This window comes from Hyla sarda, chromosome 9 (assembly GCF_029499605.1).
Source record: "Hyla sarda isolate aHylSar1 chromosome 9, aHylSar1.hap1, whole genome shotgun sequence".
NCBI classification, from domain to species: Eukaryota; Metazoa; Chordata; class Amphibia; order Anura; family Hylidae; genus Hyla; species Hyla sarda.
Window position 1 is genome coordinate 69,522,063 of NC_079197.1, and position 25,174 is coordinate 69,547,236.

Sequence of the window (25,174 nt, forward strand, 5' to 3'; positions counted from 1 at the left end):
CAGTTCAGTTTTTGAAGTGGATTTGAAGGGTCTTCATATTAGAAATACCCCATAAATGACCCCATTATAAAAACTACACCCCCCAAAGTATTCAAAATGACATTCAGTCAGTGTTTTAACCCTTTAGGTGTTTCATAGGAATAGCAGCAAAGTGAAGGAGAAAATTCAAAATCTTCCTTTTTTTTACACTTACATGTTCTTGTAGACCCAATTTTTGCATTTTTACAAGTGGTAAAAGGAGAAAATTTTTACTTGTATTTGTAGCCCAATTTCTCTCGAGTAAGCCCATACCTCATATGTCTATGTAAAGTGTTCGGCAGGCGCAGTAGAGGGCTCAGAAGGGAAGGAGTGACATGGGGATTTTGGAGAGTACGTTTTTCTGAAATGGTTTTCTGGGGGCATGTTGCATTTGGGAAGCCTCTATAGTGCCAGAACAGCAAAAAAAAAACACATGGCATACCATTTTGGAAACTAGATTCCTTGAGGAATCTAACAAGGAATTAAGTGAGCCTTAATACCCCACAGGTGTTTCACGACTTTTGCATATGTAAAAAAAAGAAATAATAATTTCACTAAAATGTGTCCTCCCCCCCCCCCCCCCCAAATTTCCAATTTTTGCAAGGGATAATAGCAGAAAATACCCCCCAACATTTGTAACCCCATCTCTTCTGAGTATGGAGGTACCCCATAAAAGGACCTGAAGTGCACTACGGGTGAAATACAATGCTCAGAAGAGAAGGAGTCATATTTGGCTTTTTGAGAGCAAATTTTGGACGGGGGGCATGTCGCATTTAGGAAGCCCCTATGGTGCCAGAACAGCAAAAGAACCCCACATGGCATACCATTTTGGAAACTTGACCCCTTGAGGAACGTAACAAGGAATGAAGTGAGCCTTAATACCCCACAGGGGTTTCACAACTTTTGCATATGTAAAAAAAAAAAAGAAATTCACTAAAATGTGTGTTTCCTCCCAAATTTCACATTTTTGCAAGGGTTAATAGCAGAAAATACCCCCCAAAATTTGTAACCCCATTTCTTCATGTGTGGACGTCAAGTGCCCCGCGGTCGAACTACAATGCTCAGAAGAGGAGGAGCGCCATTGAGCTTTTGAAGAGTGAATTTGTTTGGAATGGTAGTCAGGGGCCATGTGGATTTACAAAGCCCACCGTGGTGCCAGAACAGTGGCCCCACATGTGACCCCATTTTGGAAACTACACCCCTCACAGAATTTAATAAGGGGTGCAGTGAGTATTTACACCCCACTGGCATTTGACAGATCTTTGGAACAGTGGGCTGAGCAAATGAAAAATTAAATTTTTCATTTTCACGGACCACTGTTCCAAAAATCTGTCAGACACCTGTGGGGCATAAATGCTCACTGCACCCCTTATTACATTACGTGAGGGGTGTCGTTTCCAAAATGGGGTCACATGTTGGGGGGTCCATTGTTCTGGCACTATGGGGGCTTTGTAAACACACGTGGCCTTCAATTCCGGACACATTTTCTCTTCAAAATCCCAATGGCGCTCCCACTTTTCTGAGCATTGTAGTTTGCCCGCCGAGCACTTTACATCCACATTTGGGGTATTTTCTTACTCAGGAAAAAAAAGCCCCCCAAAATTTGTAACCCCATTTCTTCTATTTTCCCTTGTGAAAATGAAACATTTTAGTGAAAAAAATTTTTTTTTTTCATTTTCCCATCCATCTTTAACGAAAATTTGTCAACACCTGTGGGGTTTTAATGCTCACTATACCCCTTGTTACATTCCGTGAGGGGTGTAGTTTCCAAAATGGGGTCACATGTTGGTATTTATTTTTTTGCGTTTATGTCAGAACCGTAAAATTATCCACCCCTGTGCAAATCACCAATTTAGGCTTCAAATGTACATAGTGCGCTCTCACTCCTGAGCCTTGTTGTGCGTCCGCAGAGCATTTTACGCCCACATATGGGGTATTTCCGTACTCAGGAGAAATTGCGTTACAAATTTTGGGGGTCTTTTTTTCCTTTTACCTCTTGTGAAAATAAAAAGTAAAGGGCAACACCAGCATGTTAGTGTAAAAAAAAATGTTTTACACTAACAGGCTGGTGTAGACCCCAACTTTTCCTTTTCATAAGGGGTAAAAGGAGAAAAAGCCCCTCAAAATGTGTAGTGTAATATCTCCCGAGTACGGAGATACCCCATATGTGGCCCTAAACTGTTTCCTTGAAATACGACAGGGCTCCGAAGTGAGAGCGCCATGCGCATTTGAGGACTAAATTAGGGATTGCATAGGGGTGGACATTGGGAATCACTGGCATAGAATACCCCTAACAGGGTGCCTCCAGCTGTTGCTAAACTCCCAGCATGCCTGGACAGTCAGTGACTGTCCAGAAATGCTGGGAGTTGTTGTTTTGCAACAGCTGGAGGTTCCGTTTTGGAAACACTGCTGTAAAATACGTTTTTAATTTTTATTGGGGGGGGGGGGGGGACAGTGTAAGGGGGTGTATACGTTGTGTTTTACCCTTTATTATGTGTTAGTATAGTGTAGTGTTTTTAGGGTACATTCACACTGGCGGAGGTTTACAGTGAGTTCCCTGCTAGGAGTTTGCGCTACGGCGAAAAATTTGCCGCAGCTCATACTTGAAGCAGAAAACTTACTGTAAACCTGCCCATGTGAATGTACCCTGTAGGTTCACATGGGGGGGTCCAACCTCCAGCTGTTTCAAAACTACAACTCCCAGCATGTACTGACAGACCGTGCATGCTGGGAGTTGTACTTTTGCAACAGCTGGGGACAGGAGGACGGGACAGGAGGACGGGACAGGAGGACGGGACAGGAGGACGGGACAGGAGGACGGGACAGGAGGACGAGACAGGAGGTCGAGACAGGAGGTCGAGACAGGAGGTCGAGACAGGAGGACGAGACAGGAGGACGAGACAGGAGGACGAGACAGGAGGTCGAGACAGGAGGTCGAGACAGGAGGTCGAGTTAGGAGGCCGGGATGGTCGGGATATGAGGACGGGATATGAGGTCAGGTTAGGAGGTAGAAATAGGGGGACGGTATAGGAGGACGGGATGGTAGGTCGGAATAGGAGGTAGAGATAGGAGGTCGGGATAGGAGGTTCGGGTATGAAGACAGGGTATGAGGATGAGATATGGGGTTGGGATATGAAGTCAAAAGCTTCCTCCTTTGTTAATTTTCCTCCCCAACAAGGAAGAGGAAAGAAAAACCGGGCAACGCCAGGTACTCAGCTAGTAAATTATAAAAAATGGCTTTCAGTTCATCTTCCTACACTTGGACTGTTAATGTTCACACTTTAACACATATTTATGAAATCACTTAAATTGAGTTCTGCCAAAATTACAACTATTTCTCTTATAAAGATGAAAATCCAGATAATCAATTCATTACTCAAAAGGAACAGTAACTTATTAGTAATCTGTTTTATTTACTTTTATTTTTGTTTTTAAACATAAGAGCAATGTTAACTCCCTGACAATGGTACGTTTTCATGCAGATACTGCAGTGCCAGGTCTGCCCATTTCATTTCCTGCTCTTTGACAGACTCCATCACTCCACCATTATCCTGTTCAGGTTCTGGAAGCTCATTCTGTAAGGAAAACAAAGTACAGTTTAAGGAGGATTTCTCATTCTCAGCTTTCATTTTAAAGGGGTATTCCAGGCCAACATTTTATTTATATATATATCAACTGGCTCCGGAAAGTTAAACAGATTTGTAAATTACTTCTATTAAAAATCTTAATCCTTCCAATAGTTATTAGCTTCTGAAGTTGAGTTGTTGTTTTCTGTCTAACTGCTCTCTGATGACTCATGTCCCAGGAGCTGTGCGGTTCCTATGTGGATATTCTCCCATCATGAACAGCTCCCGGGACGTGACATCATCAGTGAGCAGTTATACAGAAAACTTCAGAAGCTAATAACTATTGGAAGGATTAAGTTTTTTTTAATAGAAGTAATTTACAAATCTGTTTAACTTTCCGGAGCCAGTTGATATATATATATATATATATATATATATATATAAAAAAAAAGGTTTTGCCTGGAATACCCCTTTAAAAATAATACAATGTTAATTATTAGGGCTGCATGAATTGGTTAAATTAACATTATATTTTAAAAGTTCGCACATCTACGCACACGGCAATGCCACATAGATTTATATTAATTTTTGTTTACATCATTTTATTTAAAAAAGGAAAAAGGTGTGTGTGTGTGTGTGTGGGGGGGGGGGTGTCATGAGTCAAACATTTATTAGGGGAGGGGTTTATTCACATTAATTAACCTTTTTTTTTTCAATGTGTGAGTGCTGTGATTGGTGAGCAGTCATATATTGAAAACTATGAGGAAAGGAATGAGGAGCTGACCACAGGCTGTAGAAGAAGTGTAGGTCGAGATGCTGGATTATGCAGCACTTCCTGTCTAGAGAGAAATCACTGAAAAAGGTACTTTCCGTTCCAGATGGGTTATGCGAGTATATTACAAAGTTATATAACTTTTTAAACTGTTGCTAACTGTATAGAATTTTTCACCATTGGACTACTCCTTTAAGGACCTTAACACCTCACTGGTCATAGACAAATTTTCGTTAAATTTGAATGTGAAAATTAACGTAACAAGTGGTGCAGTGAGGTTTTTTGGAACAGTGGTCAGAGAAAAAGAAAATTTTAATTTTTCATATGTACAGCACACAGTTTCAACAAAAATCTGTCAAAACGCCGGTGGGGTGTAAATACTCACTTAACCCCTTAATGACCAAACCCATTTACACCTTAAGGACAAGGCCAATTTTATTTTTGCGTTTTCGTTTTTTTCCTTCTCGCCTTCTAAAATCCATAACTCTTTTATATTTCCATCCACAGACCCATATAAGGGCTTGTTTTTTGCGTAACCAATTGTACTTTGTAATGAAACCTCTCATTTTACCATAAAATGTACGGCGAACCCAAAAAAATATTTTTTAGGGAGGAAATTTTAATGAAAACCAAAACTTTGAACATTTTGGAGGGTTACGTTTTCACACTGTACAATTTACGGTAAAAATGACATGTGTTCTTTATTCTGTGGGTCAATACGATTAAAATGATCCCATGGCTAGATACTTTTATATTTTTGTACCGCTTAAAAAAAAATCTAAAACTTTTTGTACAAAATCAGTAATCTAAAATTGCCCTATTTTGACCACCTATAACTTTTTCAATTTTCCATATATAGGGCGGTATGGGGGCTCATTTTTTGCGCCGTCATCTGTACTTTTTTTGAGATGCCACATTTGCATATATAAAACTTTTAGATAATTTTTTATACATTTTTTTGGAACAAAATGCGAAAAAAAGGAACATTTTTTGAATTTTTTATTTTTTACGTTTACGCCATTCACCGTACGGGATCATTAACAGAATATTTTGATAGTTCGGATATTTACGCACGCGGCGATACCAAATATGTTTTTTTTTTTTTTTTTATTACGCTTTTTGGGGGTAAAATGGGAAAAACTGACAATTTTCATTTTTATTGGGGGAGGGGATTTTTCACTTTTTTTTTACTTTTACATTTTTCAACTTTTTTTTAAATTTTTTTATTTTTATTTTCTTACACTTTTTATGTCCCCATAGGGGACTATCTATAGCAATCCTTTGATTGCTAATACTGGGCAGTGCTATGTATAGGACACAGCACTGCTCAGTATTATCAGTGATCTTCTGCTCTGGTCTGCTCGATCGCAGACCAGAGCAGAAGACCCCGGGAGACGGCCGGAGCAAGGTGAGGGGACCTCCGGCCACCATGCTGGATGATCGGATCGCCGCGGCAGCGCTCCGGGCGATCCGATTATCCAATCCAAGTACCCAATGCCGCGATCTGTATTGATCACGGCATCTGAGGGGTTAATGGTGGACATCCGCACGATCGCCGGAACTGCCGTGTATGACGCGAGCACCGTTCCGATGCTCGCGGTCATACACAGGACGTAAATGTACGTCCTGGTGCGGGAAGTCCCGCCACGCCAGGACGTACATTTACGTCCGTGGTCGTGAAGGGGTTAAATTCTCACTTCACCACTTGTTACATTCCATGAGGGGTGTGGTTTCCCAAGTAGTGTGCCAAGTGTTTTTTTTCTGTTCTGGTACAATGGGGGCTTCCTAAATGCGACATGCCCCCTAAAAACCATTTCAGCAAAATTTGCTCTTCAAAAGCCCATTGTCGCTCCTTTCCTTCTGAGCCCTCTAGTGCACCCACAGAGCACTGGACATCTACATATGAGGTATTTCCTCGCTCAGGATAAATTGGGTTACAAATTTTAGGGGGCATTTTACCCCTTGTAAAAATGAAAAAAAAATGGGGCTACAAGAACATGGTAGTGTAAAAAAAAAAAAAAAAATGGAGATTTTGATTTTTCTCCTCCACTTTGCTGCTATTCCTGTGAAACACCTTAAGGGTTAAAAAAAACTTTCTGAATGTCATTGTGAATACTTCGAGGGGTGCAATTTTCATAATGGGGACAATTATGGGGGCTTTTTAACATAAAGACTAGGGATCGTCCGATTATGGGTTTGGCAGATATTCACGATTTTTGACGTTATCGGCAATTACCTGAGAGATAGAGAAATAGCCCATAACTTATACCGGAATATCGGTATAAGTTATCGGCTATCAGCCTTAACCTCCACAGATTATCGGTATCGGCCCTAAAAAATAGATATCGGCCCTAAATAATAAAGACCCTGAAATTCACTTCAGAACTGAACTGGTCCCTAAAAAAGAATTAGAAATTTTTGTGAACATTGGAAAATTGCTGGTGAATTCTGAAGCTCTTTAACCTGTTGGGGATAGAAGGCATACAGGTAAACCCTCGCGTCCTGGTACTTAAAGGGGTAGTCTGGTGGAAAACAATTTATTTTAAATCAAATCGGGCCAGGAAGTAATACAGATTTGTAAATTACTTCTATTAAAAAATCTTAATCCTTCCAAGTTTGCTATGGGGAAAGGTTTACCATGGGGATTTGCTCCTGCTCTGGACAATTCCTGAAATGGATAGAGGTGTCAGCAGAGAGCACTGTGGTCAGACAGAAAAGAAATTCAAAAAGAAAAGAACTTCCTGTGGAGCATACAGCAGCTGATAAGTACTGGAAGGATTAAGATTTTTTTTAATAGAAGTAATTTACAAATCTGTATAACTTTCTGGCACCAGTTGATTTAAAATATATTATTTTCTGCCGGAGTACCCCTTTAAGGACGGAGGGTGTACCTGTTCGCCCTCCGTATTTCTGATTACCGCCGCTCGCCGGGTGGTGATCGGACCGGGATGACTGCTGATGTTGGCACCCCTGAAATTTTTCAAGAAAATGAAGTATTTCTCACAGAAAAGGACTGCAGTAACACATGTTTTTCTATACACATGTTTATTCCCTTTGTGTGTAATGGAACTAAGCCAAAAAAGGGAAGGAAAAAAAAGCAAATTGGACATAATGTCACACCAAACTCCAAAAATGGGCTGGACAAAATTATTGGCACCCTTAAAGGGGTACTCTGTCCCTAGGATCTTATCCCCTATCCAAAGGATTTTGGATAAGATTTTAGATCGCCGGGGTCCCGCTGCTGGGGACCCTCTGGGATCTCCGCTGCTGCACCCCAATATCATTACTGCCCAGAGAAAACTCGCTCTGTGCGTAATGACGGGCATTACAGGGGCCGGAGCATCGTTACTTCACAGCTCTGCCCCCTTGTGATGTCACGGCCCGCCCCCTCAATACAAATCTATGGGACAAGGAGGCTCCACTACATCTCAAATAGCAACCAGCAGTAAGTATAAATCACACTTGACAATTGAATAGATTTTCTTAATGTTTTTTTTCTTAGTATTCAAGTATTCATGGTACAAAAATCGATCCGTGGACCACCAATTTCATATTCAGCAATAAATACAAAAAGTTTATCACCCAGAATGCTCACTAGATACGGCCGACAGTCCTAGTTCAGCTGGCCGGATAAATTTCAGTTTCTCGGGCATCCCGGAGGCTGATCTTCCTTCCTCTCACGAAGGGGTAGACAGGTGAGTTGACGGACACTTCCGCGCTAACATTGCACCTAACATTTTGGACCGCACGGGTAACCCTTTCTTTGACCCAGCCCACATTAAACAGCCTAGATCGGGTGGGTGGGTGCCCAATCCTTAGGTAGCGCAATATTTGACTACTTGGATGAGGAAGATCACGTAATAAATTAAAAGCTGAATGTCCTCGCCCCACTCTTCCCAATAATGCTGCCCAAACTCCAGGAGTTGGGCCCCATCCTGGTCCATTACCTATTAAAGTCAGGCTCCAACCTGAAAAAAGGGATCGACAGATCCATCAAAGCGTGCCAGGACAAATTCTTGAACTGAAATAAAAAGGATGGAGAAGCGCTCCACTGTGAAGGACAATAGACAAAAGAAGGTGAGCCCCTAATAATAGAGAGACTCACCAGATGATGTTGTGCTATAGAGGCACAATGCTCTAGCAGGTATGTAATCCTTTCGGATGGTTGGGATGGAGACTCCACCTTGATATCCACCTAGGACTGCAGCTTATCCCGCCCTTGGCTAGGCATAGGGAACATGAAGTGGAAAATGTGCACTTTTAGTGGTGCACAGGTAATAGGGATATTACAGCGCTGTCCACAACCAAGGTATAAGATGAAAGTATTTATTACATGTAACGCGTTTCAAGGACGCTCCGTCCTCTTCCTCAGACATGTCTGAGGAAGAGGACGGAGCGTCCTTGAAACGCGTTACATGTAATAAATACTTTCATCTTATATCTTGGCTGTGGACAGCGCTAAAATATCCCTATTACCTGTGCACCACTAAAAGTGCACATTTTCCAGGACAAATTCTTAGATTTGCTAGGACCTCTAACTAAAATAATGGACCTGACTGAGGAGGCTATTACATCCGGTACTCCCATAGATGTTTTGGTTCTCCGGGAATAGGCTCAAAGAGCCATATGCTTCTTCGGAAATACTAATGCAGCACTCTGCGCTGAGAGAAATTTATTAAAGAAATGAGCAAATATGTAGGGCTGTTCTCTTCATTAGACAAAGCCCAGGCTTTTCTCAAACAAGTCTTTTCTAATAAGATTTTTGGACGGGCTGGGAAAAGAAGGGGTTGTTTTCCCAGCCACTCCTACAATCCCAGAAGCCAACATAGGGTCTCCTTCCAAATGGATAGACCCTCTGCCCCAGCCCCTACATACCAACTTCCTCTATTCTTCCCCTTTAGGGGATGCCCCTGGGAGACCAGAGGGCAATGAGAACAACCTTCCTCCACCCATTCCAGACCTGCACCAGGTAAGTCTTCCTCCACAACATTTTTCACATCATCCTGTGGGCGGAAGACTCATACATATTTTCCACTATTGGAGTACGATTTATTCTGATCACTGGATTCTCAACACCACTCAGGGTTACCTGATAGAATTTATTGCCACATGAATGGTTGGTGCATAAAATGAGAAGGATTGGGCTGGGGGAAAATGTGTGCAAGTGGGTAAGTAGTGATAGGAAACAGAGGGTGGTTATTAATGGTAATTATTCTAATTGGGTGACTGTTACTAGTGGGGTACCACAGGGGTCAGTCTCTGGTCCTGTTCTATTTAATATATTTATTAATGACCTGGTAGAGGGGTTGAATAGTAAAGTAGCAATCTTTGGAGATGATACTAAACTCTGTAGGAGTGGCACTGTAACAAATGGATCTGGATAGGTTGGAGGCTTGGGCTGGGAAGTGGCAGAGGAGGTTCAACACTGATAAATGTAAGGTAATCCCCATGGGGAGGAAAAATTTGGGCTGGGATTATGTATTAAATGGGAGCACACCAGGGTAATATGGGGAATGGAAGGACTACAGTACCCAGAAAGATGATCAGAATTAGGATTATTTAGTTTAGAAAAAAGAATGCTTTGGGGAGACCTAATAACTATGTATAAATATATCAGGGGACAGTACAGAGATCTTTCTCATGATCTATTTATACCAAGGACTGTATCTATAATGTAGAAAAAGGTTTCTACACCAGCACAGACGGGGGTTCTTTACTGTAAGGGCAGTGAGACTGTGGAATTCTCTCCCGGAGGTGGTCATGGTGAGCTCTGTAAAAGAATTTAAAAGTGGTCTGGATGCATTTTTGGAGCTTTTTTAGATTTATAGGGACAGAATGTTGATCCAGGGATTTATTCTGACTGCCATATTTGGAGTCGGGAAGGAATTTTTACCTCTAGTATGAGGGCTTTTTGCCTTCCTCTGGATGAACTCAGTAGGGACTCATTAAGGATATAGGTTGAACTTGATGGACTCTGGTCTTTTTTTCAACCTTATAAACTATGTTACTATATTACTACAGAGCCCTTCAAAGGTTAAAAATCCATCACTTAAGAGGAGGATTAGGATATTCGAACAAAATAAGCCTATCCTCAGAAGCCAGAGAAGAACTTCTCTGGTGGTTGATGTAACCACCAGAGAAGTTCTTCTGTGGCTTCTGAGGATAGGCTTATTTTAAAGACTGGAACAGCAAAACAATTTTCAATGCCAAACCAGATCTCATCTTGGAATCCGACACGAGCCTCTTAGGTTGGGGTGCTCATTTCGGTTCCCTTTCCACAAGAGGGAAATGGTCCTCTTCAGAAGCACTTCTCCATATCAACTGCTTAGAACTATTAGCAGGCTTTTTTGCTTTGAAGACCTTTGCAAAGGACAAGTCACATTGTTGCATACTTCTTGGTATGGACAATGTTTCGGCAGTCCAATATGTCAATCGCATCGGAGGCACCAAATCCAAACTCTTAGCCAACATTGTCAACGATCTATGGCATTTTTGCCTAGACAAAGACATCCTTTTGCAGGCGGAATATCTTCTGGGTCTTTCCAACACCATTGAGGATTGGAATTCCCGTCATTTAACAGATTTCAGCGACTGGAAACTAAATTCGCTCATTTTTCAACAGATCAATTCCCTTTGGGGCCCATTCCACATGGATCTTTTCGCATCCCGTCTCAATCGTCAGATTCCACTCTTTTTCAGCTGGTGACCCGATCCAGAAGCTTCAGGCGTGGATGCACTTCTATAGATCTGACCCCCAGGAATACTTTATGCATTCCCACCTTTTGCTCTTATCCCCAGAGTTCTTTTTCAGGTGTCACTTCGGAGATCGACAATTTTCCTGATCACTCCACTGTGGCCATCACAATCTCGGTTTCCTCAAATCCTGGGGATGCTCTTGGACATCCGGATGATCATTCCACCATTTCCAACTCTACTAACAGATCCTTTAGGGAACACACATCCATTCATTCTAAAGAATCAACTCCCTGGTTGATTGGCTGATTTCAGGGTCATTCACAATCAACTCAGACATTTCTCAATCAGCTAGAGACATCCTTAATGACGCCTGGGCTCAAGGTACCAGATCTGCTTACAGATCAGCCTGGAAACTTTGGGTTCATTGGTGCTCACAACGGAATCTGGATCCCCTTCCACAGGGGAAACCTGCCACAGGGGATTTAAAATGAGGGGAGTAGCTTTAAGGGAAATTGGCTATATGAATTTCATATAGCCATTCTCCTCATTTCATGTAGCAGTTCCATCCCCCTTCTATGAGCCATTCCCCCCTTCCTGTAGCCATTCCCCCTCATCTCCTATAGCCCTTCCCCCCTCATCTCCTATAGCCGTTTCCCCCTTCATCCACTATAGAGATAGCAGGAGGGCTACAGAAACTCTACATGTTGAGCAGTTCAGCTAGGGATGCACCTGATATATGGAATCTATGCACGTTCACCCATAGTGTGTATGCTGCAGATTTTAGGTTGTGTACGGGTGTGTTCCCACCTAGCATATATGCTGCAGATTTTATGATAAATGTTTTATGATTATCCGTAAACCAATGTGAATAAAGAATTGAAGGATAATCAAAGCAGCTTAGTAATACGCCATGTATCACATCACTATGGAGTCTTGCCAAATGACTGGGAAATTTTGCCAAGCTAGACATCTCTCCAAAAGGAAAGAAAAATAAGCATCTTTACATATCCTTCTTCCCAGAGAGGCAGAAGTACATAGGAATATACTTGTTTTTACAGATAAAGGCATGCTGGATAATCAAAATAGGAGCAGAAGGTAATTCAGGTCTGAATGACCACATGCATTATGTTTACACTGCGGAATTCCACCAGCAGAGATTGCGCAGTGTGAACGGTAAGTATGTTCTGAGATCACTGTCATATTTAGCATTTCTAATTGGTTTTAACACTTGTGTTTTTGTAACCGCTTGCTCTGCGTCACTGTGGGGGAGGTTTACATAACCTTAGTGAAGTAGAACGGCAGGGAAGTCAGATGAAGCATAACTCATACGTTCATTGGCTGTGCAGGCTACATCCTGACTCTGTGGTAGCTTTTTGGACTCAATGGCGCAATTTTCGATAGGACATCTTTCAAAGTTGTCTACTGTTTTGCAGTGGAGCTGTATTTATTATTTGTGCAAATTAAATTTAGAAGTGTTTTTTTTTTTTTTTTGCGCAAAGCCTACTTTTTTGGGCAAACCTACACCACCTAATAGGACATGTTCAAAAGTGTTAGATGCCAGATCACAAAGCTTAAAGGGGAACTCCGGTGGAAAAATAAATGTTTTCAAATCAACTGGTGCAACAAAGTTAAACAGATTCGTAAATAACTTCTTGTAAAAAATCTTAACCCTTCTAGTACTTATCAGCTACTGTATACTACAGCTATACTACAGAGAAATTTGTGAAGTTCTTTTCTGTCTGATAACAGTGCTCTCTACTGACACCTCTGTCCATGTCAGGAACTGTCTAGAGCAGGAGTGGTTTGATTCTAATGTGGACAGTTCCTGACACGGACAGGGGTGTCAGCAGAGAGCACTGTTGTTAGACAGAAAAATTCACAGCAGCTGTTTTATACAGCAGCTAATAAGTACTGGAAGGATTAAGATTTCTTAATAGAAGTAATTTACTAATCTGTTTAACTTTCAGGCACCAGTTGATTTGAAAACATTTGTTTTCTACTTGTTTCCATCGGAGTTCCTCTTTAACCCCTTAAGGACCGAGCCCTTTTTCACCTTAAGGACCGGAGCGTTTTTTGCAATTCTGACCACTGTCACTTTAAACATGTATAACTCTGGAATGCTTTTAGTTATCATTCTGATTCCGAGATTTTTTCGTGACCTTTACTACTTTAACTTAGTGGTAAAATTTTATGGTAACTTGCATCCTTTCTTGGTGAAAAATCCCCAAATTTGATGAAAAAAATGAAAATTTTGCATTTTTCTAACTTTGAAGCTCTCTGCTTGTAAGGAAAATGGATATTCAAAATAATTTTTACTTTTGGAAGACACCAGAGGGCTTCAAAGTTCAGCAGCAATTTTGAAATTTTTCACAAAATTTTCAAACTCGCTATTTTTCATGGACCAGTTCAGGTTTGAAGTGGATTTGAAGGGTCTTCATATTAGAAATACCCCATAAAAGACCCCATTATAAAAACTACACCCCCAAAGTATTCAAAATGACATTCAGTAAGTGTATTAACCCTTTAGGTGTTTCACAGGAATAGCAGCAAATTGAAGGAGAAAATTCAAAATCTTCATTTTTTACACTCGCATGTTCTTGTAGACCCAATTTTTGAATTTTTGCAAGGGGTAAAAAGGAGAAAATTTTTACTTGTATTTGAAACCCAATTTCTCTCGAGTAAGCACATACCTCATATGTCTATGTTAATTGTTCGGCGGGCGCAGTAGAGGGCTCAGAAGGGAAGGAGCGACAAATGGTTTTTGGGGGGCATGTCACCTTTAGGAAGCCCCTATGGTGCCAGGACAACAAAAAAAAACACATGGCATACCATTTTGGAAACTAGACCCCTCGGGGAACGTAACAAGGGGTAATGTGGACCTTAATACCCTACAGGTGTTTCACGACTTTTGCATATGTAAAAAAAAAAAAAAAAATTTTTTTTACCTAATATGCTTGGTTTCCCAAAATGTTTACATTTTTAAAAAGGGTAATAGCAGAAAATACCCCCCAAAATTTGAAGCCCAATTTCTCCCGATTCAGAAAACACCCCATATGGGGGTGAAAAGTGCTCTGCTGGCGCACTACAGGTCTCAGAAGAGAAAGAGTCACATTTGGCTTTTTGAAAGCAAATTTTGCTCTGGGGGCATGCCGCATTTAGGAAGCCCCTATGGTGCCAGGACAGCAAAAAAAAAAAAAAAAAAAAAACACATGGCATACCATTTTGGAAACTAGACCCCTCGGGGAACGTAACAAGGGGTTAAGTGAACCTTTATACCCCACAGGTGTTTCATGACTTTTGTATATGTAAAAAAAAATTTTTAGTTTTTTTACCTAAAATGCTTGTTTTCCCAAAAATTTTACATTTTTAAAAAGGGTAATAGCAGAAAATACCCCCCAAAATTTGAAGCCCAATTTCTCCCGAGTACGGCGATACCCCATATGTGGCCCTAAACTGTTGCCTTGAAATACGACAGGGCTCCAAAGTGAGAGCGCCATGCGCATTTGAGGCCTAAATTAGGGATTGCATAGGGGTGGACATAGGGGAATTCTACGCCAGTGATTCCCAAACAGGGGGCCTCCAGCTGTTGTAAAACTCCCTGCATGCCTGGACAGTCAGTGGCTATCTGGCAATACTGGGAGTAGTTGTTTTGCAACAGCTGGAGGCTCCGTTCTGGAAACAGTGGCGTACCAGACGTTTTTCATTTTTATTGGGGAGGGGGGCTGTGTAGGGGTATGTGTATATGTAGTGTTTTTTACTTTTTATTTTATTTTGTGGTAGTGTAGTGTAGTGTTTTTAGGGTACAGTCGCACGGGCGGGGGTTCACAGTAGTTTCTCGCTGGCAGCTTGAGCTGCAGCAGAAAATTTGCGGCAGCTCAAACTTGCAGCCGGATACTTACTGTAATCCTCCGCCCATGTGAGTGTACCCTGTACGTTCACATTGGGGGGTGGGAAACATCCAGCTGTTGCAAAACTACAACTCCCAGCATGGACGGTCTATCAGTGCATGCTGGGAGTTGTAGTTTTGCAACCGCTGGAGGCTCCTTTTTGGAAACAGTGACGTACCAGACGTTTTTCATTTTTATTGAGGAGGGGAGGGGGGCTGTGTAGGGGTATGTGTATATGTAGTGTTTTTTACTTTTTATTTTATTTTGTGTTAGTGTAGTGTAGTGTTTTTAGGGTACAGTAACACGGGCGGGGGTTCACAGTAGTTTCTCGCTGGCAGTTTGGGCAGCGGCAGAAAATTTGCCGCAGCTCAAACTTGCAGCCGGATACTTACTGTAATCCTCCGCCCATGTGAGTGTACCCTGTACGTTCACATTGGGGGGGGAAACATCCAGCTGTTGCAAAACTACAACTCCCAGCATGTACGGTCTATCAGTGCATGTTGGGAGTTGTAGTTTTGCAACAGCTGGAGACACACAGGTTGTGAAACACCGAGTTTGGTAACAAACTCAGTGTTTTGCACCAAGTGTGCCTTCAGCTGTTGCAAAAGCTACAACCCCCAGAATGTACGGACAGCGGAAGGGCATGCTGGGTCTTGTAGTTATGCAACAGCCGGAGTCATACTACATTGGCTGGGGATGCTGGGGATTGTAGTTATGCAACAGCTGGAGACACACTGGTTTACTACTTAACTCAGTGTGCCTTCAGCTGTTGCAAAACTAGAACTCTCAGCAGTCACCGACAGCCAACGGGCATGCTGGGAGTTGTAGTTATGCAACCACCAGATGCACCACTACAACTCCCAGCATGCACTTCAGCTGATTGTGCAAGCTGGGAGTTGTAGTTACACAACAGCTGAAGGTACACTTTTCCATAGAAAGAATGTGCCTCCAGCTGTTGCAAAACTACAAGTCCCAGCATGCCCATAAGGGCATGCTGGGAGTTGTGGTGGTCTGCCTCCTGCTGTTGCATAACTACAGCTCCCAGCATGCCCTTTTTGCATGCTGGGAGCTGTTGCTAAGCAACAGCAGGAGGCTGTCACTCACCTTCAACGATCCACACTCCAGGACTGTCCCTTGCCGCCGCCGTCGCTCCTGGGGCCCCGATCCCAACAGGGACGCCGGGGATCTGGGTCCCCAGCACCCGGGGTCGTCTTCCCGCACCCGCTCACGTCCTCCGGAAGAGGGGTGGAGCGGGTTGCGGGAGTGACACCCGCAGCAGGCGCCCTGATTGGTCGGCCGGTAATCCGGCCGACGAATCAGGGCGATCGTGAGGTGGCACCAGTGCCACCTCACTCCTGCAGGCTCTGGCTATTCGGGGCCGTCCCAGTAATTCCGGGTCATCGGGTCACTGGAGACCCGATTGACCCGGAATCCGCCGCAGATCGCTGGACGGAATTGTCCAGCGATCTGTGGCAATCGCCGACATGGGGGGACATAATGACCCCCCTGGGCGATATGCCGGGATGTCTGCTGAACGATTTCAGCAGGCATCCGGCCCCGGCTCCCCTCCGGCTAGCAGCGGGGGCCGGAAATGCTCAGGGCGTATCCATACGCCCTCGGTCCTTAACCCCTTAAGGACCCAGCCATTTTACACCTTAGGACCCGGCCATTTTTTGCACATCTGACCACTGTCACTTTAAACATTAATAACTCTGGAATGCTTTTAGTTATCATTCTGATTCCGAGACTGTTTTTTCGTGACATATTCTACTTTAACTTAGTGGTAAAAAATTTTGGTAACTTGCATCCTTTCTTGGTGAAAAATCCCAAAATTTGATGAAAATTGGATATTCCAAATATTATTTTATTTTATTCACATATACAATATGTCTACTTTATATTTGCATCATAAAATTGACGAGTTTTTACTTTTGGAAGACATCAGAGGGCTTCAAAGTTCAGCAGCAATTTTCCAATTTTTCACAAAATTTCCAAAATCACAAATTTTCAGGGACCAGTTCAGGTTTGAAGTGGATTTGAAGGGTCTTCATCTTAGAAATACCCCACAAATGACCCCATTATAAAAACTGCACCCCCCAAAATATTCAAAATGACATTCAGTCAGCATTTTAACCCTTTAGGTGTTTCACAGGAATAGCAGCAAAGTGAAGGAGAAAATTCACAATTTCCATTTTTTACATTCGCATGTTCTTGTAGACCCAATTTTTGAATTTTTACAAGGGGTAAAAGGGGAAAATGTATATTTCTATTTGTAGCCCAATTTCTCTCGACTAAGCACATACCTCATATGTCTATGTAAAGTGTTCGGGGGCGCAGTAGAGGGCTCAGAAGGGAAGGAGCGACAAGGGGATTTTGGAGCGTACGTTTTTCTGAAATGGTTTTTGCTCGGGGGCATGTTGCATTTAGGAAGCCCCTATGGTGCCAGAACAGGAAAAAAAGCCCACATGGCATACCATTTTGGAAACTAGACCCCTTGAGGAACGTAACAAGGAATAAAGTGAGGCCTAATACCCCACAGGGGTTTCACGACTTTTGCATATGTAAAAAATGTAAAAAAAATTTAAATAAAATGTGTGCTTCCCCCCAAATTTCACATTTTTGCAAGGGTTAATAGCAGAAAATAGCCCCCAAAATTTGTAACCCCATCTCTTCTGAGTATGGAGGTACCCCATAAGTTGACATGAAGTGCACTATGGGCGAACTACAATGCTCAGAAGAGAAGGAGTCATATTTGGCTTTTTGAGAGCAAATTTTGCTCGGGGGCATGTTGCATTTAGGAAGCCCCTATGGTGCCAGGACAGCAAAAAAATACCCACATGCCATACCATTTTGGAAACTAGACCCCTTGAGGAACGTAACAAGGAATAAAGTGAGCCTTAATACCCCACAGGGGTTTCACGACTTTTGCATACGAAAAAAAAAAAAAAAAAAAAAAAATTTCACTAAAATGTGTGTTTCCCCCCCAAATTTCAAATTTTTGCAAGGGTTAATAGCAGAAAATACCCCCCAAAATTTGTAACCCCATCTCTTCCGAGTATGGAGGTATCCCATAAGTTGACCTGATCGCACTACGGGCGAACTACAATGCTCAGAAGAGAAGGAGTCATATTTGGCTTTTTGAGAGCAAATTTTGCTCGGGGGGCTTGTCGCATTTAGGAAGCCTAAATGGTGCCAGAACAGCAAAATAACCCCCACATGGCATACCATTTTGGAAACTAGACCCCTTGAGGAACGTAACAAGGGGTACAGTGAGCATTTACCCCCCACTGGTGTCTGTCAGATCTTTGGAACAGTGGGCTGTATAAAATTTTCAATTTGCGCAGCCCACTGTTCCAAAGATCTGTCAGACACCAGTGGGGTGTAAATTATCACTGCACCCCTCATTACATTCCGTGAGGGGTGTAGTTTCCGAAATGGGGTCACGTGTTTTTTTTTTTTTTTTTTTTGCGTTTGTCAAAACCGCTGTAACAATCAGCCACCCCTGTGCAAATCACCTCAAATGTACATGGCGCACTCTCCCTTCTGAGCCTTGTTGTGCGCCCCCAGAGCACTTTACGCCCACATATGGGGTATCTCCGTAGTCGGGAGAAGTTGCATTACAAATTTTGGGGGGCTTTTTTCCCTTTTACCTCTTGTCAAAATGAAAAGTATAGGGCAACACCAGCATGTTAGTGTAAAAAATTTATTTTTTACACTAACATGCTGGTATAGACACCAATTTCACCTTTTCATAAGGGGTGAAAGGAGAAAAAGCCCCCCAAAATTTGTAAGGCAATTTCTCCCGAGTACGGAGATACCCCATATGTGTCCCTAAACTGTTGCCTTGAAATACGACAGGGCTCCAAAGTGAGAGCGCCATGCGCATTTGAGGCCTGAATTAGGGATTTGCATTGGGGTGGACATAGGGGTATTCTACGCCAGTGATTCCCAAACAGGGTGCCTCCAGCTGTTGCAAAACTCCCAGCATGCTTGGACAGTCAACGGCTGTCCGGCAATACTGGGAGTTGTTGTTTTGCAACAGCTGGAGGCTCCATTTTGAAAACAGTGGCGTACCAGACGTTTTTCATTTTTATTGGGGAGGGGAGGGGGGCTGTGTAGGGGTATGTGTATATGTAGTGTTTTTTACTTTTTATTTTATTTTGTGTTAGTGTAGTGTAGTGTTTTTAGGGTACAGTCACACGGGCAGGGGGGGTTACAGCGATTTTCCCGCTGCGAGTTTGAGCTGCCGCGCAAAATTTGCTGCATCGCAAACTTGCAGCCTGATACTCACTGTAAGCCCCCTGCCCATGTGAATGTACCCTGTACATTCAAAGGGGGGGACTTCCAGCTGTTGCAAAACTACAACTCCCAGCATGCACAGTCTATCAGTGCATGCTGGTAGTTATAGTTTTGCAACAGCTGGAGGCACACGGGTTGGGAAACACTGAGTTAGGAAACAGACAATGTTTCCCAACCAGTGTGCCTCCTGTTGTTGCAAAACCACAACTCCCAAACATTCTCAGGCATGCTGGGAGTAGTAGTTCGGCAACATCTTTAGAGCCAGATGTTGCCGAACTACAACTCCCAGCATGCTTGGAGTTGTAGTTTGCAACATCTGGAGGACTACAGTTTGCAGACCACTAATACAGTGGTTCCCAATCTGTGCCCTTCCAGATGTTGCAAAACTACAACTCCCAGTATGCCAAAACTGTCCAGGCATGCTGGGAGTTGTAGTTCTACAACATCTGAAGGGCCAGATGTTACAGAACTACAACTCCCAGCATGCCTGGACAGTAAGGGCATGCTGAGAATGTGTAGTTTTGCAACATCTGGAAGGGCACAGTGGTCTCCAAACTGTGGACCTCCAGATGTTGCAAAACTGCAACTCCCAGCATGCCCAGACGCCAAGGGCTGACTGGGCATGCTGGGAGTTGTAGTATATAGGGTCCCAATACAGCAATGCATGTCGCTTTACGGCGACGTGCATTGCTGTAAAGGGCCCGACCGCGGCTGAAGATCTACTCACCTGTTGCCGCCGCCGCCGTCTTCACGCCGGGATCCGGGTCTTCAGGGACGAGGTAAGTACCGGGGCCGGTCCCCAGCACTCCCCCGTCCCCCGCCGTGTTCTCCGGTCTTCCTCCCGTCCTCTCCGGACTTCAAGGGGCCGGGCAGGACGGGAGGAAGTAACCGCCCCCCCTCCTGCGATTGGTCGGTTAACTAACCGACAGATCGCAGGGAATAGGAGGAGGTGGCCGGCTTGCCACCTCGCTCCTATTCTTTAGCATGGTCCTGGCTGTCTGTGACAGCCAGGATCATGCGAAATTACTGGGCGGTCGGGTCCCAGAGACCCGATCAGCCCGGTATCGCCGCAGATCGCAAGGGCGATTTCCTGGCCCTCCTCGGCGTTTGCCCTGGATCCCTGCTGAAGGATTTCAGCAGGGATCCGCTTCCGATCTCCGCCGGGTGAGCGGCGGAGACCAGGAAAAGACATGACGTATGCATACGTCATGGGTCCTTAAGACCCAGGGTGTGATGACGTATGCATACGTCATGGGTCCTTAAGAGGTTAAGGACTTGGAAACGGGGGCGTATGGATACGCCCTATGTCCTTAAGGGGTTAAACCAATCTCTGCAGCTCACTTGTTTCTATCATTGAGCAAAATTTATCAAGTCCTGTGCGCCTTTTTGGTAAATTTTGAGCAAATGTGCAAAAAATACACCAAGCAAACAGGGGTAAAATCTTTACTACCTTACACCAACATTGTTAAATGTTCTCCAATGAGTTAAACATTGCTTACTCTCAATAGAGAGGGCCACAACCAAGCGCTAATGAAAATATAAACACTTTATAAAGGATGTTTCTACCAGTGGAATGGTTACATCTTCATATGGTAATTTATCTTCTTTCCAGGCATCATCAACCAAATCTAGAATGCGTCCATCTCTCTGAATCTCGCTATCCATTGGGTTACTAAAGAATGAACAGGAATAAAAAATAATTAGAAAACAGACTAGAATAAATGAATATGTGTTACTGTAATCAATATATAATAAGTAAAACAAAAGACATTTCTCAGTTTTCAAGCTAGAGACAATTACAGTTCAGCATATTACAACAGTAGCATTTTAATATGCAAACACATTTTTTCTATAAGAGGGATTGTTCCACCATTAGAGGTTTTCCCTTATCCACAGGATTGCAGATAATTGTCTGATTGCAGGGGGATCAAATGCTGGGAACCCTTGTAATCTCCAGAATAGGGCATGAATGGAGCGGCGGAGTGCAAGAGTGACCACCACTCTATTCATTCTCTATGGAAGCCACCAGAGACAGCTGAATAAAGCCTTCAGCTAACTTTGGCAGCTGCCATAAATGACAATAATCTGGATTGAATACATGTGCATGTTTCCACTTATGTATTAACATGCTGGATGAATCTTCACTTTAAGTGCACCTTACCATCTCCAACATGGCTTATCATCCATGCAACATGAGAAGGATTTTTAAAATACACAGAGGGTCTTTGTGATATATCGCAACCCCTATATAATGATCTCACCCTTTGCAAAATGTTGCTATTATGCTGGGAGGGGAAACAGTGAGACTCACACCTGTATTCTCATCATCCGCAAAACGCGGTCATGCCCCTCCAACGTGAGTTTTACTGTTTTCCCCTCCCAACAGTGCTGAGAGCTGGGAGGAGGTTAACCCTACCACAGGGTTTATAAATGACACAGCCGTGCAGCAGGTGTATGAAGCGAGCTCAGGCGCTGAGCTCGCTTCATAGTGGCTAATGCCAGACATCACCATCCGGGTGATGTCCAGTATTAACCCTTTAGACATTGCTATCAAAGTTGATTGCAGCGTCTAAAATGCCGAAAACACATGCCGATAGCTCAGTGGAGCTGATCGGGACACCCGTGGGGTCCCAATCAACTCAGAGGACGGGCGGGGGTTCCCTACCGGCTTCCGGCTAATCTGATCGGCGCTCCAAAAATGCTGGCAGCCTCAGCAGGCTGTAGTAATGGATTAAAATGATCAATGCTGTGCTATGGCACAACATTAATCAGTGCCTACAATAAGAAGATTTCAAGTAATAGTCCCCATGACAGTTTTCCCTAACCAGCTGTTGCAAAACTACAATTTCCAGCATGCCCAGACAGCCTTTGGTTAATATCTATCAGCAAGCACCCCGCGCAAATGCCCAGGGGGGTCATCAGACCCCCCCCTCCATAATGGTGATCGGCGCAAATCACAAGTGAATTCACACTTGCGATTTGCGCCTATTCCGGGTCATACAGTGACCCGAAATATAAGGGGGATCGCGGTTGTCTAAGACACCTATGATCCCCTTGAAGGGATAGGAGTGAGGTGGAAGGGGTGCCACCCCTCCTATCCCTGCCATTGGTCGTCAGAAGCGATGACCAATAGCAGATCGGGGGCGGGGGGTTACCTTTCTTTTTCCCCGTCCTGCCCACCAACAATAGGCGGGGCAGAACGGGGAAACGAAGGGGACCGAACGCCAAAGTACACTTACCCGTCCGGAGGCAGCGGGCGACGGTGATCGGCGGGCAGCATGTCATGCGGCAGAAGAGGACGGCTCCCTGGATCCTGCGGAAGCCGGTAAGTTGATCTGGAGGGCTACAGTCTGAGACCACTCCCAGCATGCTCAGACAGCTGTTTGGACATGCTGGAATATGTAGTTTTGTAACAGCTCGAGGGCTACAGTTTGAGACCACAATACAGTGGTCTCTAAACTATATTCCTCCAGATCTTGCAAAACTACAACTCTTAGCATGCCCACATAGCTGTTTGCTGTCTGGGCATACTGGGATTTGTAGTTTTGCAAAATCTGGAGGTCCACAGTTTGGAGATCACTGTGCAGTGGTATATAAACTGTAGCCCTCCAGATGTTGCAAAACTGCAAATCCCAGCATGCCCAGACAGCATGCTGGGAGTTGTAGTTGCGTACCTCCAGGCACACTGGTTGGAAAATACTGAGTTAGGTAACTGGGTACATTCACACGGACAGGTTTACAGTAAATTTCCTGCTTCAAGCTTGGGCTGCGGCAAATTTTTCGCCGCAGCGCAAACTCCTAGCAGTAAACTCACCGTAACCAGCCAGTGCGAATGTACCCTAAAAACACTACACTAACACAAAATAAAGGGTAAAACACTACATATACACCCCTTACACTGTCCCCCCCCCCAATAAAAATGAAAAACTTCTTGTACGGCAGTGTTTCCAAAACGGAGCCTCCAGCTGTAGCAAAACAACAACTCCCAGCATTTTTGGACAGCCACTGACTGTCCAGGCATGCTGGGAGTTTTGCAACAGCTGGAGGCACCCTGTTTGGCACTTACTGGCGTAGAATACCCCTATGTCCACCCCTATGCAATCCCTAATTTAGTCCTCAAATGCGCATGGCGCTCTCTCCCTTCGGAGCCCTGTCCTATTTCAAGGAAACAGTTTAGGGCCACATATGGGGTATTTCCGTACTCGGGAGAAATTGCACTACAAATTTTGGGGGTATTTTTCTCTTTTTACCCCTTATGAAAAGGAAAAGTTGGGAGCTACACCAGCCTGTTAGTGTAAATGTTTTTATTTTTTTACACTAACATGCTGGTGTTGCACCATACTTTTTATTTTCACAAGCGGTAAAAGCAAAAAAGGACCCCCAAAATTTGTAACGCAATTTCTCCTGAGTAGGGAAATACCCTATATGTGGGCGTAAAATGTTCTGCGGACGCACAACCAGGCTCAGGAGTGAGAGTGCACTATGTACATTTGAGGCCTAAATTGGTGATTTGCACAGGGGTGGCTAATTTTACAGCGGTTCTGCCATAAACACAAAACAATATGACCCCATTTTGGAAACTACACCCCTCACAGAACGTAACAAGGGGTATAGTGAGCCTTAACAACCCACATGTGTTTGACAAAATAGTTGGATGGGAAAATTAGGAAAAAAAAATGTTTTCGCTAAAATGCTGGCGTTACCCTAAATTTTTCATTTTCACAAGGGAAAATAGGAAAAAAAAAGCCCCCCAAAATTTGTAACCCTATATGTGGATGTAAAGTGCTCTGCGGGCGAACTACAATGCGCAGAAGAGAAGGAGCGCCATTGGGATTTTGAAGAGAAAATTTGTCCGGAATAGAAGGCCATGTGTGTTTACAAAGCCCCCATAGGGCCAGAACAATGGACCCCCCACAAGTGACCCCATTTTGGAAACTACACCCCTCACGTAATGTATTAAGGGGTGCAGTGAGCATTTATGCCCCAGAGGTGTCTGACAGATTTTTGGAACAGTGATCCGTGAAAATGAAAAATTTAATTTTTCATTTGCACAGCCCACTGTTCCAAAGATCTGTCAAACGCCAGTGGGGTGTAAATACTCACTGCACCACTTATTAAATTCTGTGAGGGGTGTAGTTTCCAAAACGGGGTCACATGTGGGGGGGGGGGGTCGACTGTTCTGGCACCATGGGGGGCTTTGTAAACGCACATGGCCCCCGACTTCCATTCCAAACAAATTCTTTCAAAAAGCTCAATGGCGCTCCTCCTCTTCTGAGCATTGTAGTGCGCCAGCAGAGCCCTTGACGTCCACACATGGGGTATTTCCATACTCAGAAGAAATGGGGTTACAAATTTTGGTGGTCATTTTCTCCTATTACCCCTTGTAAAAATGTAAAATTTGGGGAAAACACTGCATTTTAGTGCAAACATTTTTTTTTCATTTACACATCCAACTTTCACAAAAAGCCGTGAAATACCTGTGAGGTGTTATGGCTCACTGTACCCCTTGTTACGTTCCTTGAGGGGTGTAGTTTCCAAAATAGTATGCCATGTGTTTTTTTTTTGTTTTTTTTGCTGTTCTCGCACCCTAGGGGCTTCCTAAATGCGACATGCCCCCCAAACACCATTTCAGCAAAATTTGCTTTCCAAAAGCTAAATGTGACTCCTTCTCTTCTGAGCATTGTAGTTCGCTCGCAGAGCATTTTACGTCCGAACATGGGGTATTTATATACTCAGAAGAGATGGGGTTACAAATTTTGGGGGGCATTTCCTCCCATTACCCTTTGTAAATATGATACATTTGGGGAAAAAACTGCACTTTAGTGAAAAAAAAATTTTTCATTTACACATCCGACTTTAACAAAAAGTCGTCAAACACCTGTGGCGTGTTAAGGCTCACTGGTAACCTTGTTACGTGTCTTGAGTGGTGTACTTTC

The 25,174-nt window shown here is 43.6% G+C and overlaps 1 protein-coding gene across 2 annotated transcripts in view; it reads right to left on the reverse strand.

Moving 5' to 3' along the window:
- Window positions 1-3,421: 3,421 nt before the first annotated feature.
- ANAPC13 (anaphase promoting complex subunit 13) overlaps window positions 3,422-25,174 on the reverse strand; it is a 30,744-nt gene continuing 8,991 nt past the window's right edge. For both annotated transcript variants that reach the window (XM_056539860.1, XM_056539859.1), the window contains exons 2-3: window positions 20,805-20,910; window positions 3,422-3,593 (exon numbers count right to left, since the gene is read on the reverse strand). In XM_056539860.1, coding sequence (XP_056395835.1) covers window positions 3,468-3,593; window positions 20,805-20,903 — 225 coding nt within the window. In that variant the 5' untranslated portion in view covers window positions 20,904-20,910 and the 3' untranslated portion in view covers window positions 3,422-3,467. The remainder of the gene's footprint in view (window positions 3,594-20,804; window positions 20,911-25,174) is intronic.